The 18,400-nt window shown below is 53.1% G+C and overlaps 1 protein-coding gene across 6 annotated transcripts in view; it reads left to right on the forward strand.

The window, feature by feature from the left end:
• The first annotated feature begins 1,738 nt into the window (after positions 1-1,738).
• MYOM3 (myomesin 3) overlaps positions 1,739-18,400 on the forward strand; it is a 59,604-nt gene continuing 42,942 nt past the window's right edge. Inside the window, exons 1-7 of one of the 6 annotated variants that reach the window (XM_006077970.4) lie at positions 1,739-1,898; positions 8,032-8,207; positions 10,481-10,659; positions 11,271-11,351; positions 12,178-12,337; positions 13,015-13,172; positions 18,001-18,096. In XM_006077970.4, the coding sequence (XP_006078032.4) occupies positions 1,862-1,898; positions 8,032-8,207; positions 10,481-10,659; positions 11,271-11,351; positions 12,178-12,337; positions 13,015-13,172; positions 18,001-18,096 (887 nt within the window). In that variant the 5' untranslated portion in view covers positions 1,739-1,861. Of the gene's footprint in view, positions 1,899-4,209; positions 4,229-7,919; positions 8,208-8,293; positions 9,758-10,472; positions 10,660-11,270; positions 11,352-12,177; positions 12,338-13,014; positions 13,173-18,000; positions 18,097-18,400 lie in introns of those variants that run through there. The other 5 variants (XM_044938120.2, XM_044938122.2, XM_044938124.2 and 2 more) reach the window with 5 other exon arrangements.

Below are 18,400 nucleotides of genomic sequence, written 5' to 3' on the forward strand. Positions count from 1 at the left end.
CTGCCTAGGAGGAAGCCAGGGAAGGGACCGCAGGAAACAGGGTCCCAGAGACACATGGAACCTCTTCCTTGAGCTCTTCAATTCAGGTCAGGTCAGGTCAGTCCAGTCGCTCAGTTGTGTCCGACTCTTTGCGACCCCATGAATCGCAGCACAGCAGGCCTCCCTGTCCATCGCAACTCCCCGAGTTCACCCAAACTCATGTGTATTGAGTCGGTGATGCCATCCAGCCATCTCATCCTCTGTCGTCCTCTTCTCCTCCTGCCCCCAATCCCTCCCAGCATCAGGGTCTTTTCCAATGAGTCAACTCTTTGCGTGAGGTGGCCATAGTATTGGAGTTTCAGCCTCAGCACCAGTCCTTTCAATGAACACCCAGGACTGGGCTCCCTTAGGATGGACTGGTTGGATCTCCTTGCAGTCCAAGGGACTCTCAAGAGTCTTCTCCAACACCACAGTTCAAAAGCATCAATTCTTCGGCACTCAGCTTTCTTCACAGTCCAACTCTCACACCCATACATGACTACTGGAAAAACCATAGCCTTGACTAGATGGACCTTTGTTGGCAAAGTAATGTCTCTGTTTTGAATATGCTATCTAGGTTGGTCATAACTTTCCTTCCAAGGAGTAAGCATCTTTTAATTTCATGGCTGCAGTCACCATCTGCAGTGATTTTGGAGCCCCCCAAAATAAAGTCTGACACTGTTTCCACTGTTTCCCCATCAATTTCCCATGAAGTGATGGGACCAGATACCATGATCTTAGTTTTCTGAACGTTGAGCTTTAAGCCAACTTTTTCACTCTCCTCTTTCACTTTCATCAAGAGGCTTTTTAGTTCCTCTTCACTTGCTGCCTTGAGCTCTTAGGTGGAAGCTATTTTGGGGGTGGCAGCAGCCTTCTCAGAGGACCTGTCTCCCCAGCACCCCCCAGCCCCAGAGGTAGGGCAGGGCTCCCCCACCGTTCTGCCCCTGCCTCTGCTCCTCCATAAAAGCAGGCTCTCATCTGAGCTTTCAGCATGCAGTCACATCCTTTGTATCACTGCATCTTCTGTGATCCTTGTGATGAGCAAACAGAGGCCCACGGAGAAGAAGGGGCCCCCCACTTGGCCCCCGCTGAGGCCACGACACAATTGGAGTTTAAAATTAGTGCTTTTTCTAAAAAAAAAAAATTGTATGCAGACCATTCTTTTAAATTCTTTACTGAATCTGTTACAATATTGCTTCGGTTTTATGTTTTGGTGTTTTGGCAACGAGGCATGTGGGATCTGAGCTCCCTGGACAGGGATTGAACCCATACCCCGTGCATTGAAAGGGGAAGTTTTAACCACTGGACAACCAGGGAAGTCCCCCAACCTAGTATGTTTTGTCTTCATCAAGAGAAGGAACTTCCCACAGCAGTTTGGGTTCTTTGCAGGATGAGACTCCAGGGACATAAGGAGGGGAGGGCCCCATGGGGACCCTGAAGGGCCAGCGCCCCCATCCCCCTCTGAACATCCCAAGGCCCTGTCTGAACATAGCTGAGCAACAGGGTCAAAGTGCAGCTGCCCTGGTGAGACCCTTTCCGGGTGGGCAATGCCCTCCCTTCCCCGCACCCAGCACGTCTCCCCTCCTGTTCCTCATCCCTCCCCTCCCTGCAACACAGCGCCAGGCAGCACTGTCCTTATCTGTAATTAATATTTAACATCTCTTCAGGGTCACTGGTCTAGACCCAGTATCTCCCCGGCGGAGGGTGGGCCAGCCCCTTCTCCTCCCGGCAGCTGCTACGCTGGCCCTGATGATTGCTCCCTGCTCCGACACGGCAAACAAGCCTGCTTCCTGTCACTCGGGGTGAACTTGGTCAAAGGTTGACGGTCTCACCTGGTTTAGTCATGAAAATCAACTTACCAGCTGGACTCTTCTCACCAGGTGAGTGGGTCAGGGTGTCAGAGACTTTTTAATTAAAAGCTGTAAACATCTCTTGCAATTCACAAGGCCACAAAGCTCTCTAAGCTCCCTGGGGTAACTGTTGGTCCTACAGTCCGTGAGTCTCTGAGTCCTGTGACCCTCCTCAGCCTGGCCCTGCGTCTACTAGGCTTTGTCCCCTCTCAGGCCTCCAGCCTGCAGGCAGGAAACTCAGGCTACAGATACAGCTGGAACCAGCTAGGGGGCAGCGTGTCCGAGGCCCGGACGCTGGGCTGGGGCACTGGCATTCCTGAGCGTCCTAGACCTTGACCGCCCTGCAGCCTGGCCCCACCCAGTCCAGAGAAAGGTGAGTCTGGTGTCACCAGCCTCCAAGTCACGCAGGGCCCAGCCCAGAAGCAAATGAGTAAGAGTCCAGCAGAGCCCGACAAGGAGTAGTAAGAGGAGGAGGGACTCAGTCTCACTGTTGGGAAGTTCCTGCTCTTGATGACTCATTCTTCCATTAACCTGCCATTTTCCTCCTTTGCAGAATATCAGTGATGCAGCCTAACCTGCCATGATAGGCTGCATCACTGATATTCTGCAAAGGAGGAAAATGTGGCTCAGAGGGTTTAGGTGTTGCTGCTGCTGCTATGTCGCTTCAGTTGTGTCCGACTCTTAGCAACCCATGGACTGTAGCCTACCAGGCTCCTCCGTCCATGGGATTTTCCAGGCAAGAGTACTGGAGCAGGGTGCCATTGCCTTCTCCGGGGTTTAGGTGAGGTTTCCTAAACTTGCCTCACAATGAAAAGCCCTCGAGAAGCTTACAAAAAATACATCTTCCTCGGCCCCAGCCCAGACCTGCTGGGTCCACAGCTCCTAGGGAATCAGGCTTTTAATAAAGTCCTTTAGTGATTCCTCTTAGGCAAGTGGAGGAACCCATGCTATTATATCAATAGTTCGCCTATCCATTGGTCTCAAATATCCCCCTAGAGCCACCCCTATCTAACCCCCTAGACGGGGGTGGGGAGCTGAAAGAAGGTGGGGCAGTGGCGGGGGGTGGCTATTTCAATCTGGGATATCTGAAGACTCCTGGCCTCCCAAACCCCTCACCCTAGGAATGCACATGGTTTGCCTGAGTTTCCACCCAGAGAACAGGGCCTTTGGGGATGAGGGTTCCTCCAGGGTCCCATAGGACAAGGCTGGATCCCTCTGTGCCCCTCCCCAGTCTGAGTGTCAGCCTGGACAGAGGGACACAGCTCTGAGACCCCAGCCCCATCCCCCACCCTCCCACCCCCACCCCCACTCAGCCCTTCAGTTGCTTGAGCCAGTTTTCCCTTCCCACTCTAATGAGGAAGGGGCATGAGGAAGATGCGTTTTGACCTGTTAGTATGAGACGAACTGTAATGGGAATTAACTGAAGTGTGAGAGCAACAGAGGAGGGAAGGGAGACGACTGACGCAGGACAAAAGGAGGTAGTGGGAGAAAGCTTTGGACCAGACAGTTCTCCCCTTGGTCACCAGGTGGAACGATCAGCCAAAGACAGTTTGGTTGCTGTCCCAGAAACCCTCATGGCAGTTCAGGGTGGCCGGTAGGTAAAATAGGAGGTGGGAGGGGGGTTCAGGATGGGGGACACATGTACACCCATGGCTGATTCATGTGAATGTATGGCCAAAACCACTACAATATTGTAAAGTAATTAGCCTCCAGTTAAAATAAATTAATTAATTTACAAAAAAAAATGAGATTCAGATGAGTATCCTTAATATTCATAAATCCAAAGAGGGCAATGAAAAGGAAAAGGAAGGGGAGAAAGAATTAAGTATTTAAGAAGAACTACCTATGGGTTAGAACTTCCCAGAGGGCGACGGCTTCCCCAGTGCTTCAGAGGTAAAGAAACCGCTTGCAATGCAGGAGATACAGGTTCAATCCCTGGGTCTGGAAGGTCCTCTGGAGAAGGAAATGGAAACCCACTCCAGTATTATTGCCTGGGAAATCCGATGGACAGAGGAGCCTGGCAGGCTATAATCCATGAGGCCACAAAGAGTTGGACACAACTTAGCGATTAAACAACAACAACAAGCCATGAGTTAAGTATTATACCAGGCACTTCATGCATTTTAACCTGATTTGAATCTCATAAACATTCTTCAAGGCAGGTACTCATTCATTCATTTTTAACAAGCATATATCAAAGACCGGGTTATATGCCAGCGCTGTTCTTGGGGCTGGGGATACAGTGAACAAGACGGGCAGGCAATTCCCTGTTGTGTCAGAGCTTGCATACAATTTGCAGATAAAGAAGCAGCCCAGAAAGGAGGCCAAGTTCATCCCATCAGTAAGTACAGCTGCCAGAGGTTGGTATTTAAACCAAGGTTCATAAAGCACCAAGTCTGACCTCTGCTCTACCTCTCGACCTGAGGCTTGGTTGTGCTCACATTAAGGCAGCCCAGGAAGAGTGAGGGCCTCACTGGGATTTGGTCTGCAAAGGGTTACATGGGAACACCACACCCAAAGGAAGGTAGAGAAAGCTCTCCGCTTTCTCAGTCTCAAAGCTATTGGTGGAGCTCTCATTTAATAATGCTGTTGGCAATAGCATTGTGCAACAGGCTTCACGTTTCCTAATTTAATCTTTCAATCAGACTGCAAGGCAGGCATCACTGATCCCATTGTACAGGTGATAAAACCCAAATGGCTTAGTGACTTGTTCAAGATCATAGAACTTAGAAGTTATTCAACATCATAGAATGTGTTCAAGATCATAGTGATCAGTAGCTCCTCCACCAGGCTGCTTTGGGGGAAAGGGGTTTATAGAACCAGTTTAAATGACTGTCTCCTGCTGGATTGGAAACTCAAACCTCTTGGTTTTTTGTACAGGTTCACACTCACTCCTCACAGTGAACGCATAAATGTGGAAATCCCTTCTTAAGTTGGATCAGTATAAGATGGGAGAGAACAGCCAAATGATCTCCCCCCAAAGAGGCTCTTAACACTGCAGTCAGGGATGAAGGGAGAATGCTGAGGAAAGAGTTTTCAAAAAGATCAGGAAACTAAGATTTCTTATTTTAATATTAATGTTTTTCTTGGGGTATAGTTTATGTATACAATATTACATAAGTTTCAGGTATATGACATAATGATTCACAATTTTTAAAGGTTATATTCCATTTATAATTATTATAAAATTTTGTATATTCTCTGTGCTGTACAATATGCGCTTGTAGATTATTTATTTTATACACAATAGTTTGTACCTCTTAATACCCTACCTTCATCTTCCCCCTCCCCTTTTCTCTCTCCTCAGTAGTAACCACTAGTTCTCTAAATCTGTGAGTCTGTTTCTTTTTATGTCCACTCATTTATTTCATCTTTTAGATTTCATGTATGAGTGATGATATATCATACAGTATGACTGGAAGGACTGATGCTGAAGCTGAAGCTCCAATACTTTGGCCACCTGATGCGAAGAACTGACTCATTAGAAAAGACCCTGATGCTGGGAAAGGTTGAAGGTGGGAGGAGAAGGGGACGACAGAGGATGAGATGGTTGGATACTGTCACCGACTCAATGGACAAGAGTTTGAGTAAACTCCGGGAGTTGGTGGTGGACAGGGAGGCCAGGCATGCTGCAGTCCACGGGGTAGCAAAGAGTCAGACACGACTGAACGACTGAACTGAACTGATCATACAGTATTTGTCTGTCTCTTTCTGACTTATTTCACTTAGCATAACATCCTCCAAGTCCATCCTTGTTGTTGCAAATAGCAAAACTTCATTCTTTGTTCTGGCTGAGTAGTATTCCATCGTATATACTTACCACACCTTCTTTATCCATTCGTCTACTGATGGACACTTAGGTTGCTTCCATATCTTGGCAATTGTAAATAATGCTGCTATGAACATTGAGGTTCATGCATATTTTTAATTAATCTTTTCATTTTTAAAATACGTAGCCAGGAGTGGAATTGCTGGGTCATATAGTAGTTCTATTTAATTTTTTTGAGAAACTTTCATGCTATTTTCCATAGGGGCTGCACCAATTTACATTCCTGTGAGAAATATATGAGAGTTCCCTCATAGGAGACTGAGATTTTGGCTGAAGCTCTCACTTGTATGTTCTGTCTGTCTGTCTCTCTCTCTCTCTCTCTCCCCTGAGGAGTCCCCAGGGCACTAGGGAGACTCAGCGCTGCTGGGCCCCTGAGGCCCCAGGAGGAGGCCAGGAGGGGAGCTGTGTCTCTGCAGTGGAGCCTGCACCGCCTTCCCCAAACCTGCTCATCCCCTGAGACTGGCTCAGGTGCCCCTCCTGACCACTCCCTGCTGTAACTGCCTGTCTCCCCACCTAGATGAGACGTGTATCCTAATGGCCAGCATCTTCTCTCTCCTCCTCTACTTCCCCAGTGCCCTGCAGGCCTAGGTGTGAATGTCCGTGAGGGGAGAGGGTTGAGAAGGGGAGGAGGAGCAAAGGTCCGGAAGAAAGTTCCCCAGTGGCCACTCCGGAAGCCTGGGAACTTTGGATGGGGAAGGAGGAAATGACTTGCCCTCCTCTGCTGCTTATGCCACATCCCCCACACTGCCCACACACCCTCATGCCACCCCACACATATCATCGCACACCCTCATACCACCCCACACACACCTCATACCCTCACACACAGCACACACCCTCACATGCACTCCACACACACCTCATACCCTCACACACTGCCCACACACCCTCACACATACTCCACACACACCTTATACCCTCACACTCAGCCCACACACCCTCACACACACGCCACACACACCTCATACCCTCACACGCAGCCCACACACCCTCACACACACCCTCACACACAACTGCACACCCTTATGCACACCCACACAAACCTCATACCCTCACACACACCCCACACACTCTCACACACACTCCACACACACCTCATACCCTCACACACACACACCATACACAACTGTACACACATTCCCATACACACCTCATACCCTCACACACACCCCACACACTCTCACACACATTCCACACACACCTCATACCCTCACACACACCCCACACACTCTCACACACACTCCACACACACCTCATACCCTCACACACACACAATACACAATCATATACACATTCCACACATACCTCATACCCTCACACATACCACACACACCCACACACACACCCTCACACATACACACACACCCTCATACCCACACACACAGTCCACACACATTCCCACACATACCTCATACCCTCACAAACACCTCACACACTCACACAGTCCACACACACCTCATACCTTCACACACACCGCCCACACACACACATCCCCTCATACCCGCACACACAGCCCACATACAATCTCACACACATCCCCACACACACCTCATACCCTCACACACACATTCCCCCTCACACACACATACCCTCACACACACACACCCTCATACCTGCACACACAGCCCACACACCCTCATACCCTCACACACCCAAGACACCCTCACACACACACTCACACACAACTGCACACCTTTATGCACACCCACACACCTTCACATACACTCTCACACACACCTGCACACCCTCACATAAACACACACATACCCGCACACAAACACACACACTCACACCCTCACACACCTCACCATAGGCGAGCAGGGCCAGTCAGTAGCTGCTGTGTGGGGAGTGGGGGTATAGAGATGAGAAGAAACCCACTTCTATTTTAGCAGTGATAACTTATGAGCACTAAAGAGTCATTTTTCCAGCCACACATCATGTCTTCCTGATGTCTGGGGGCCCAGCCTCGCTGTCTCCACTTTCAGAAGGGGAATCAGATCTGAGAAGCTGCATGTCTTGCCCAAAGCACCTGTCACTGGGGGGAGCCGGGGGAGGAATTCAGAGCAGAACTTCCAGCAGCTGAGAAAGCTGTCCCTGATCCATTTTCCATATACCCAGGCCTGAGCTATGAGCTTCTTTCCACTGCAGCAGGGGCGAGGGTTGGGGAAGGGATGGAACCCAGGGGAGGAGCTGTCTGCGGGAGGTGGGTGGGGGGTGTGGGGACAGCTCCACCTGTCGCTGCGGCCGGCAATGCTGGACCCAGGGACCGGCCCCTCCCCTTCACCCCCCCACACCATAGTTCTCATCCATTGTCATCACACTGCTATATTTAAGGCCCGTGCAAGCTCCAGGATCACATTCTTCTCCCGGTCCCCGCTGAGTCCGGGGCAAGAAGAAACCAAGGACCCTCTCATCCTCTGGAATCGTCCCCCCAGAGCCACCTGAGTGGGCACAGCTTCTTCTGTGAGTCATCTCCAGAGATCAGGGGAGAGAGGAGAGACCTCCAGATAGTGAGACCCTCAGCTTTTCATTCGGAAGTGCGGTAGGGGTGTTGGGGGGTGGTGGGGGAAGGATCCTGTGAGACCGGGAAAGAAGAGGCAGAGTTGTGCTCAGCTGTGGAAATGAGAGGGGATTCTAGAAAAGAAATCCCTGCCCCGCCTCACTGTTCTGTGTGGCCCTGGGTCTTCTGAGCTGAGCCTTCTGTGATATGAAAGCTACAACACTCCCCACCCCGGCCCAGATCCCTTGGGGATGCCCTGGGAAGTGGAGGCTTTCCTGCAGGCATCGGGGATCAGCAGGGACCCGGGTGGGCTGGCAGGTCCAGCCAACCTAGAGCTGTCCTGGCGGAGCCCTGCTTGGCCCGGCCAGCGGGCAGGGGATGAGAGCAAGGCCGCGGGGCCCACATCGCAGGGCTGGGAGGGCGCTCATCCAGCCTGGACTCACTGGCACCAAACCCGGGCCAGCACTCCCGCCTCAGAAACTGGTGGGGAGTATTAAGAGCACGTCCCCGCCTGCCCAGACCCCTGGGTAGGCTGTGTCTCCACTCCTGCCCACAGGACCCAGCTTTCTGCTGTCAGGGCTCAGAGTCTCTCTGGCTCGTATGCTTCTCTTCCCATCCTGAGGAATTGGAGAGACCTCCTTGACCCTTCTCACTGGGAGATGCAGTCAGAGAGCTGGGGGGATGGTGGGGGGAGCATTGCAGACAGGGCAGTGGCCAGACTGAGGCTTGGGAGGAAGGTGGAGAGAATAGAGTGGGTGGGGAAGGCCACAAGGCAGGACCCCTGGTGGCTTTGCACCCTCAGGGGAGGGCAGTGGGGGCCGAGGTCCCCTCCTGACCCACCACGCATCGCTGACCCCTCCCCAGCAGACACACACAGCCTTCTGGAGAGAGAGGGCTGGAAAGCTGCAATCTGCTCACAACCTAATCCCAAGCCTCAGTCAGCGCTTTAAAAAGAACCGATGGCTCATCCCTAAAGCCAGGGGTCTGGTTGCGGGCGGCCCAGGAGGTCAAGGATGAGCGCCAGGCCCACCCCACTGTGCCCGTCAGGAACAGAGCATCCGGGGAAAGCAGCCAGCAGCTGAGGCCAGGGAACGTTAACCCTCCGCTGCTGGGGCCAGGGCCGAGCCGGGGCCTCCCTCACTGGCACCCAGTGGCTCTCTTCTGGGCTGAGGGGAGGAAGGCACAGAAAGAGCAGGCCAGTCATTGTCTGGGTGCAGCCAGCCTCTTCCTCGAGGGTGTGGGGGTGCTGGATAGGAAGCCGCGGGATGATGTCCTATTGTGTTCAGCGAGGTCATTGCAGGAAGCCTCACGGGCAGTCCTTGGTCCCAGCTAACACTCTGCAGTGACCCAGGCTCTCCTGGGGTTCTTTTCTGGATGCCCAAACGGAGCAAACTTTAAGGAACCAGAAGAAATAAATTCCCATTAAGACTGACCCTTGGCAGCCTGAGCCCTCTGACACCCCAGAACAGGCCTTTCCGGCTCAAGGATCTCTGATGAGGCCAGCATGCTCACCTCCCACATCATGGACTTAGAGACATGGCCCTCCACAGGCGTGTTCAGGTCAGAACACAATACACACACACACACACACACACACACACTCACACTCACTCTAGCTTGGCCAGCAGGCACCGCAGGAGAGGCGGGGACAGGGCAGAGCCTAGAAGCAGGCAGGAGAGGGCTAAGGTGCAGGTCTCCCCTTCTGTCTCCTCCTTTGTGCCCAGGGTCTACATCAGGGCCAAACCCAGTAAGGACCTTTCCAGGTAAGAGGCCTATCCCAAATTCCCACCTGGAGGAGCATGGAAGCCAATTCCAGGGGTTCCACCAAGAAGCACCCTAGGGTTTCAGCATCAGAATGTCCTCAGAGGCCCGGGGATATCATTGTACCCCAGATCCAGGAAAGAATGTACTGCAAAAACTCAGAACCAGCTAGCTTGGGGCCCCCACTCTCCTGCCCACTTCTCCTTGCTCTGGACATCACAGTGCTCAGTCCCTCACATGTGGGAATCTGAGGCCAGAGAAGGGAAGGCCTTGCTCAGACCACGTGGAGGGGCAAGGACAGAGTGCAGCTGGAAGCCAGGGCCTGCTCCTCAATGGGGGGCAGCCCATAGGGTGGTGGGCGAGCCAGGCTCCCTGTTGCATCTTGAGATCGCCTGCCTGCCCACCATAGAGAGACACCCCCCAACCCTGCCACCAGCAGACCTCCGGAGAGATGCTGGTGGACCCCACGGGTAAGGGGCGGGTGGACACCAGGTGGAGTAACCATGCACTTCGGCTCTGCAGGTTGTCGCTCTCGCAGCCATGACTCTGCCTCACAGCCCGGGAGGTGTGGGGGAGCCCCGGCCCCCCCAGGCCATGCAAGTGCACCGGCGGGAGCATCGTCGGGAGGAGGAGCAGAAGGAGGAGCGGCAGCACAGCCTGCAGATGGACTCCTCGACGCGGAGACGGACCTTCCGCAGCAGGTGGGGCATCAGGAACCCGCCCAGCCACTGCCCTTCCCCCAGGACCCCCAGTTTGAGCAGGGAGGCACAGCCTGATCTCTGCATACTCCAGTCCAAGGCGGGAGGCACAGTCCTGCTCTCTGCAGTCTCCAGTCTGAGGGAGGAAGCACAACCTTGACCTCTGCATACTCCAGTCTGAGGGAGGGGCCACAGTCCTGCTCTCTGGAGCCTCCAGCCTGAAGGGGGTCACATCCTGACCTATTCATATTCCAATCTAAGCAGGGAGGCATAGGCTCACTCCTTGAACTCTGCATACTCTAGCCTGAGGGGGGAGGTACAGCCCCACTCTCTGGAGGCCTCCAGTCCAAGGAGGGAGGCCCAGCCCTGACCTTGGGAGATTCCTGTTGAAAGGGGAGGAATGACCCTTCTTTTTGGAGAGCCCAGTCTGAGATGGGAAGCACAGCCCTGCCTTGCCGAGCCCCCAGTCTAAGAGAGGAGGCGTGGCCCTGACCACGGTTTGAGGAGGGCACCACAGTTGTGCCTCCTAGTACCCTGAGGTGGGTAGATGGAGCCCCCAGCCAGACCCCCAGCCAAATCTGCAGGAGCCATGAACTCTCTTTTCCCCGGGGCAGTGAGGAAGAGTACCAGTTCAGCGCTGCAGACTACGCCCTCGCGGCAGCCTTGGCTCTGACAGCCTCCTCAGAGACAACATGGTAAGTCGAGTGACCTTTCCAGAGAGCCCTGGGCTGAGAAGAGGTCATCTTATCCAGTCCCCTGCCTCCCTACTGGGCTCCCACGCTCGGCTTAAAAAAAACATGCCGAAGTTACACACCTAGAGCGGTGACTAGTCAGAGGTTTAAGCCCAGGGCTGACTGATGCCAAAGCCCACTGCACCACCCTCTGATGGGTCCACAGGCGGTAGTGAGGGACCATCCCTAGGGGAGAGGATGGGGGTCCACGCTTCACCACCCAGCTTCCATGGCGGGGAAGGAGTCTAGGGATAGAGCTAGGAGAAGCAAGTAAACCAGCCCACATGTTGAACACAAGCTCTGAGATAGGATGGCCTCCAAGCTTGGGAGCATCCTTAGGCCTATGTCCTGCTCCTGGATGGCCCAGAGCAAGTCACTCAGCCTATAAAGCAAATCTCTACCCAGTCAAATGGGGAGACTAAGCCTGTCCGCTTGGTTGTAGTGAAAACAAGAGGAACCATGGCTTGTGAAAGACCCTTGTGAACTGTATCGATAATATTAAGTGTTAGTCATTCAGTTGTGTCCAATTCTTTGTGACCCCATGGACTGTAACCCTCCAGGCTCCTCTGTCCATGGAATTCTCCAAGCAAGAATATTGGAGTGGGTTGCCATGCCCTGCTCCACCTTCTAAAACCCAGACTCATTCAGGGGATTTTGGAGGCAAGAAAGGATTAAAGTTGCCCTGTCCTCAAGAAGCTTCAAGCATGGCCGGCAAGGCCGGGCATAGGAGGGGCAGGGCCAGGGCACGCCCCCAAGGGCTCTCCGCCTCTGACGGCCTCTGTCACCGCAGGGAGGCCCAGCTGAGGCGCCAGACCAGCACCGTGGAGCTGGAGGAGCGGGGGCAGAAGCGGGTGGGCTTCGGCAACGACTGGGAGAGGACAGAGATCGCCTTCCTACGGACCCAGTGGCTGCTGCGCCAGAGACGAGACCGGAAGGCGCTGAGACGGCGGGTGAGAGGGGTGGGCAGGGGCTTCCGGGGCCCCGGGACCTGCAGCCCTTCTCGTGCTGCCCGCCCCGACCCTACCCCCTTCTCCAGAAAAGCTGGGCCTCCCAGGGCCCCCACCTTCCAGCTGCATGACCTTGGGCAAAGCAATGACTCTAACTGAGCCTCAGTTTTCTCATCTGTAAAATGGACGTATGTGGTCCAATACTGAGCGTCGACATGGGAAGTAAATAAGAACACGCTTATAAAACCACTTTCCTAGAACACAGAAGACACTTGGGAAATGTCAGGGATCTGAAGCCACCTCCATACCCCATCCCTGGGCAGGACAGGAACAGCTGTAAATACTTACATGGTTGTTGTCACTGCCCATGTTTTTCACGTAGTGACTTAAGTAATCCTCTCTACAATCCCACAGGAAGGTGGGGCAATATGATTATCATACCCATTTTACAGATGAGGAAACAGAGGCCTGGCCTATGATTGGTCTCATAGCCCGTAAGTGGCAGAGTTTGGCCTTGATTCCAGGTCAGGTCCCAAAGCCCCATGCCCTGCCCCCTGTGCCATGCTGCCTCTCAGCCACTGGCAAGGAGAGTCCAGCCTGGTGTCAGAGGAAAGGTAACAGCAAAGACTGCGGAGGTGGTGCCCCGGCTCCTGGGACTCACAGACCCTTCCTGCTTCCAGACAGAGGAGAAGGTCCGGGAGGCCAAGGAGCTGCGGGAGCTGTGTTCCGGCCGTGGGCCCTGGTTCTGGATCCCTCTGCGCTCACACGCGGTCTGGGAGCACACCACGGTCCTGCTGACCTGTACCGTCCAGGGTTCGCCTCCACCCCAGGTCACCTGGTAAGCCCCCGGGGCAAGAGACAAGGGGTCCTTGCCCTGCCTTCAGGCTCCGGGCCTCAGGGATCCCTTGAATGTGACTTCCTTACACCCAACAACTCCCCTCCAGGGGCCCGGTCCCTTCCCCAGAAGTTCCTGCTGCCTTAGAAAAACCACAGACCCACAGCCCTGAGCTCTGCCCACCCCCAAACAGAGCAGCAGCTGCTAGGGAAGCTCAGGAGGGGTTATTCTTAGCTGCCTCCCAGCCAGCCTGGGGCTAGAGGTCCGGGCCACCCGGGGAGCCAGCACTTGTGAAAATATGATTCTGGTGGCATGAGAAGGCAGCTGCCCCGAGCTGGGCGTCTCCAGGGTTGCAGGAAGATGGCGGAGACAAGCCCAGGGTTGGGGCAGGAGAGGAGGCAGGAAGGGTGGGGGCTCTCAGTGAGAAGGAGCCCAGGTCCGGCTTGCTCTCTCTGCTAATTCTGTGTGTGGTCTCAGCTACGATTCAACCACTCTGATCCTGCCTCAGTTTCCTGATCTGTGAAAGGGGTTGAAGACCTCCTGTCCAGCTTGCCTGTGTTAAGGATTTAATACCACGACAATGTGGAAACCCTCAGAACTTGAAAGCTGCTGGGAAAGCAGGAGGTGCCATTCCTGGGAATGTACTCATAAAAGAACCATGGCGTTGAGGCCTTGCTGGCATAGGGGAGCGGAGGCAGGAGTCTTCTGAAAGGACCTCGGGAGGTGGGCATGGCAGCATCTGGGGTCTCACTTCACCCCAGAGGGAAATGTGTCATTCACACAGCTGAGTTCAGTCTATCCTGAGCTCCCCAGGGTCTAAGGCCCATTGTCAGGTATGCTGGGAGACAAGGAAGAAATTTCAACAAATATTTACCAGGAACATAATCTGTCCCAGGCCCTGGCTCGGGCAGTGAGGCATAGAAATGACCCAGACACATCTCACCTCAAGGAACTCTCAACCCAGAAGAGACACATCAACACAATGAAAAATATGTCCAAGGGCGATATTTGAGGTAAAAGAGTGGAGGTGAAGAAGGACGGTAGCTGCCTCCACCTGGAGAATCCAGGAAGGCTTCTCAGATGAGGTGACATATAAGCCCGATCTCAAGGGTGGACAGACCAGGGTTTTGGTAGGAGAGAGAAGGTAAGCACACAAATAACTGAGGTCACAAAGGAAAAAGCAACGTCTTACTCTTGAACCTCCCTTACACTGACCCAGCACTTTTCCTCTCATTTGAGCCTCTGGACCATTCATGAGGTTAGGACTATATCTCCATTTCACAGGTGAGGGTATCAAGGCTCAGAGAGGTAGTGTGACTTGTCTAAGGTCACACAGCTAGTGCGAGCCCAGATTCAAATTCAGGTCTCTTGCCTCCCAGCCCAGATCTCTACTGGCCAAGAGAGTAGGAAAGTGATCATTACAGTTGTTTTTTGGTTTTGTTTTTCTTTAAAGCATCTATAATGCCTCTGAAGTGAGAGAAAGGGAAAGAACTTAGGCCAGGAGCTGTCAAGAAAAATGTCCTGAAGGAAGCGTCATTGCTGGTCTCTGCCAGATGGCATTCATTCAAATTCTGTGGGGACCAAGGCAGTCAGGAGGAAGACCTGGGCTAAGTGGCAGTCAGCCTGGCAGCCAAGCCCTGCCCTGCCCTGGCACTGAGGCCCACATCTAAGGCATTCCATGGGAGCCTCTTGGGAGGGAGGCTTGTTTCCACCCCTGCCAGCAAGGTTGCCACAACAAGGAGCTGAGCAAGTGGTGGAGGCCAAGGCCAGGCCCACCTCCAGCCGGAGGGACTCAGGGGACCCTGGGGGCTCCAGGCTTTGGGGATCTAGTTCCTATCATCAGGCACCTCTGGCAGGGCCAGCTCATCCTGGATTGGCCTCCAGAGCTTCACCCAGACCCTGGTAGAGACCCAGCCCAAGTCAGCAGGACGATCCTGGCTCCCCAGGCTTGTCAGGAGAGTCCATTCATTCAGCAATTATTGAGCACTTCCTGAATGCAGGGGCAACAAGAGGGCACGTCAGACAAGGTCCAGGCTGGCTGTGTTTACTCTGCGGAAGTGGATCCTGGCCACAGTTCATGAACATCAGAACCACTCTCCCAGGTCAAGCCGCCTGCAAAAGTAAAGCGGACACCAAAATATGGCAAATTCCCTGGCTGTCCGGTAGTTAGGCCTCAGTTCTCTTACTGCCAGGAGTGCAGGTGTGATCTCTGGTCAGGGAACTAAGATCCCACAAGCCACGCAGTCAAAAATTTTTTTCACTTTATAAAAGAGGTTGGGGGTGGCAGGAGGAAAAATACCCACCAGAATATGTAAGGGAAAATAAATTTAGATAAATAATAAAAAAAAACTCACTCTTTTATGTAGGCCTCGCTGAGCCAGGCTCTGGGTTGGGCGCCTGCCTCAGTTGTCTCGTTTAATGCTGTTTAATGATTGGCTGCTATTCAGCCTCATCCACACAGCCAAGCCTTCAAGGGCCTGAGGAACCAACAGGAGACTGATGCCCAGAGTGGGGCAAAAAGAAAGCTGAGGCCCCGGGCTGTCCAGGTCATGCCCAGAGCTGCAGCTGCTGCTTTTTCTGGGAAAGGCAGAGGCTGGCCCAGACTGAGGTGTCTGGAATGTTCCTGACAGCTGGGGGATGGGGGGGCTGACCTTGGCCCCCCAGGCCTGGGAGAGGTGGAAAGATTGGGCATCCAGATTAGGCACCACCCTCCCCACAGAAGATTTAACTGGGCTCCTTTCAGAAGAGGGCACGGCCTGACGGCCATAACGTGGAGTGTGAGCACAGCGCTGTTTGGTTGCCGTGGAGACAAACAGGGCATGGGGGGGTGGGCAGGTCCAAAGAAGGTGATATACTGGGGCTGGGGCGCCCTCTTTTGGCCAAGGCCTCCTCTTTGACCTCAACCACCACTGGGGCTGGGCTTCCCTGGTAGCTCAGCCGGTAAAGAATCCGCCTGCAATGCAGGAGACACCAGTTCGATTCCTGGGTTGGGAAGATGCCCTGGAGAAGGAATAGGCTACCCACCCCAGCATTCTTGGGCTTCCCTGGTTGCTCAGATGGTAAAGAATCCTCCTGCAATGCAGGAGACTTGGGTTCAATCCCTGGGTTGGGAAGATTCCCCCGGAGGAGAGCATGGCAACCTACCCCAGTATTCTTGCTTGGAGAATCTCATGGACAGCGCTCAGCGGGCTACAGCCCATAGGGTCGCCAAGTGTCAGACATGACTGAAGCGACTGACCATGCTCACACACACACCTCTGGGGCTGACTCTTCACACAAAGGCCTCTTGGACACAGAGGCCCAGAGAGGGGGAGTGATTGGCCCAATGTCACACAGCAAACAGTGTCAGGAACCCAGGCCTCCTAACTTTCACAGACATTCACTCATCAGATCTCCAGAACATACCTCATGGGCTGTGGGCAGAGGCAAGGACGCCTGGCTGTCCAGGGCTTGCAGCAGAGGGAACAAAACTTCACAGAAAACTAAAGGAAGTATCCAGGGTGCAGTGGGGTGGGGCCATGGTTGGGAATCACCTGGCAAGTTTCAAAATAACTGATGCCCAGATTCTACGCCCAGAAATTCTGATTTCATGGATCCAGGCTAAAGCCTGGGCATGGAGTTTTTTTAATGACTTAAAGAAGATAGATATTTTTCCCCCTTTCATGTAAATGTCTGATGTAGACAGGGAGGGGCTGCATAGCAACTCCACCCCTTAGCTTAGGGACTCAGGCCTGTTCCCACGCACTGCTGGAGACCTCGGGTCTTCCTGGTTCAAGATGGCAGCCGTATTTATGGCCGTATTCTTGCCTCAAGATTGGAAGGAAAGATGATGTGAAAACGGGCAGAGTGCCGTCAGAAGCAGCCATGTGACACTTAGACTTATTTCTGTTGACAAGACTTAGTTTAGTCACGTGGTCACACCTAGCAGAAGCAGAGACTAGGAAACATGTTAGATCTACTTTAGAATAAGAGAAGAATGGCTGGTGGAGAACAATGAGAAGTTTATGTCTTAATATTTATTTAATTTATATTTGGCTTCACTGGGTCTTAGTTGCAGCTTTTCTCTAGTGGCAGTGTAAGGGCCTTGCTGTCCTGTGGCATGAGGGATCTTAGTTCCCAACCAGGGATCAAACCCACATCCCCTGCACTGGAAGGCGGATTCTTAACCACTGGACCACCAGGGAAGTCCCTGCAATGAGCAGATTCTGATGCAAATTCTCAAAGGCTTACATTCAGACTCTGAGCATGGAGATTTTTAAATGAGATGGTTGGATGGCATCACCGGCTCAATGGACATGAGTTTGGGTAAACTCCAGGAGTTGGTGATGGACAGGGAGGCCTGGCGTGCTGCAGTCCATGGGGTCGCAAAGAGTCGGACATGACTGAGTGACTGAACTGAACTGGTGATTTTAAGAAGAACTTGTCCTGAGGGTTGACAAAAAGGAAGGGATGGAGAACTTTCCTTGGTACCCCTTCAGAGAGGAAGGAAAAGCTGGAGCCTGGTCCTTGGGGGTACCCCTGGTAAGGGAAGGGGCAGATACCCCCAATTATGGCTCCCTCTTCTCTGCCCTCCAGAAGGGAATAAACACTTGAGCATCCACAGCCTTCAAACTTTACATATCTTATCCCACTTAATCATCACAACAACACTGCAAGATCAGTGCAGTTATTATTCCCATTTCACAGATGAGAAAACTGAGGTTTGGAGCTGCCCTGAGTCACACAGATGAATAAGCAGCACAAAACTGAGGTTGGAATCCAGGTCTAAGAGGCTCAGGATCCTTCCTGCTCAGAACCACGTTGCCTCCCACACTCCACTGTGTCTCCACAGGTACAAAAATGACATGAGAATTGATCCCCGCCTCTTTCCTGCCGGCAAGTATCGAATCACCAACAATTATGGACTGCTGACCCTGGAGATCAGGAGGTGAGACCATGAGCCCCAGAGAGGCGCACGGTCCCAAGCCCCGGCGCTACCAAGGCCGGAGCAGGTCCAACCCCTCCTCAGAGCTATGAACCACGTCAGCCTCAAAATAGTAAATGTGGGATGGACCCTCCTTTAACTCCTATAAAGTCAGATCAAATAGGTCTGAAGTGGGGCCCAGGAATTGGTATTTAACAGACACCCCCATGTGATTCCAATGTCTTAGAATACACAGAGAGAAATCTGGACTTGGCTAGCAGCTAGGCATGTGGGGAGAGTTCCTTGCTGGGGGCGAGAACACACACAC

The sequence above is a fragment of the Bubalus bubalis genome, chromosome 2 (genome assembly GCF_019923935.1).
Source record: "Bubalus bubalis isolate 160015118507 breed Murrah chromosome 2, NDDB_SH_1, whole genome shotgun sequence".
In the NCBI taxonomy this organism is placed as follows: Eukaryota; Metazoa; Chordata; class Mammalia; order Artiodactyla; family Bovidae; genus Bubalus; species Bubalus bubalis.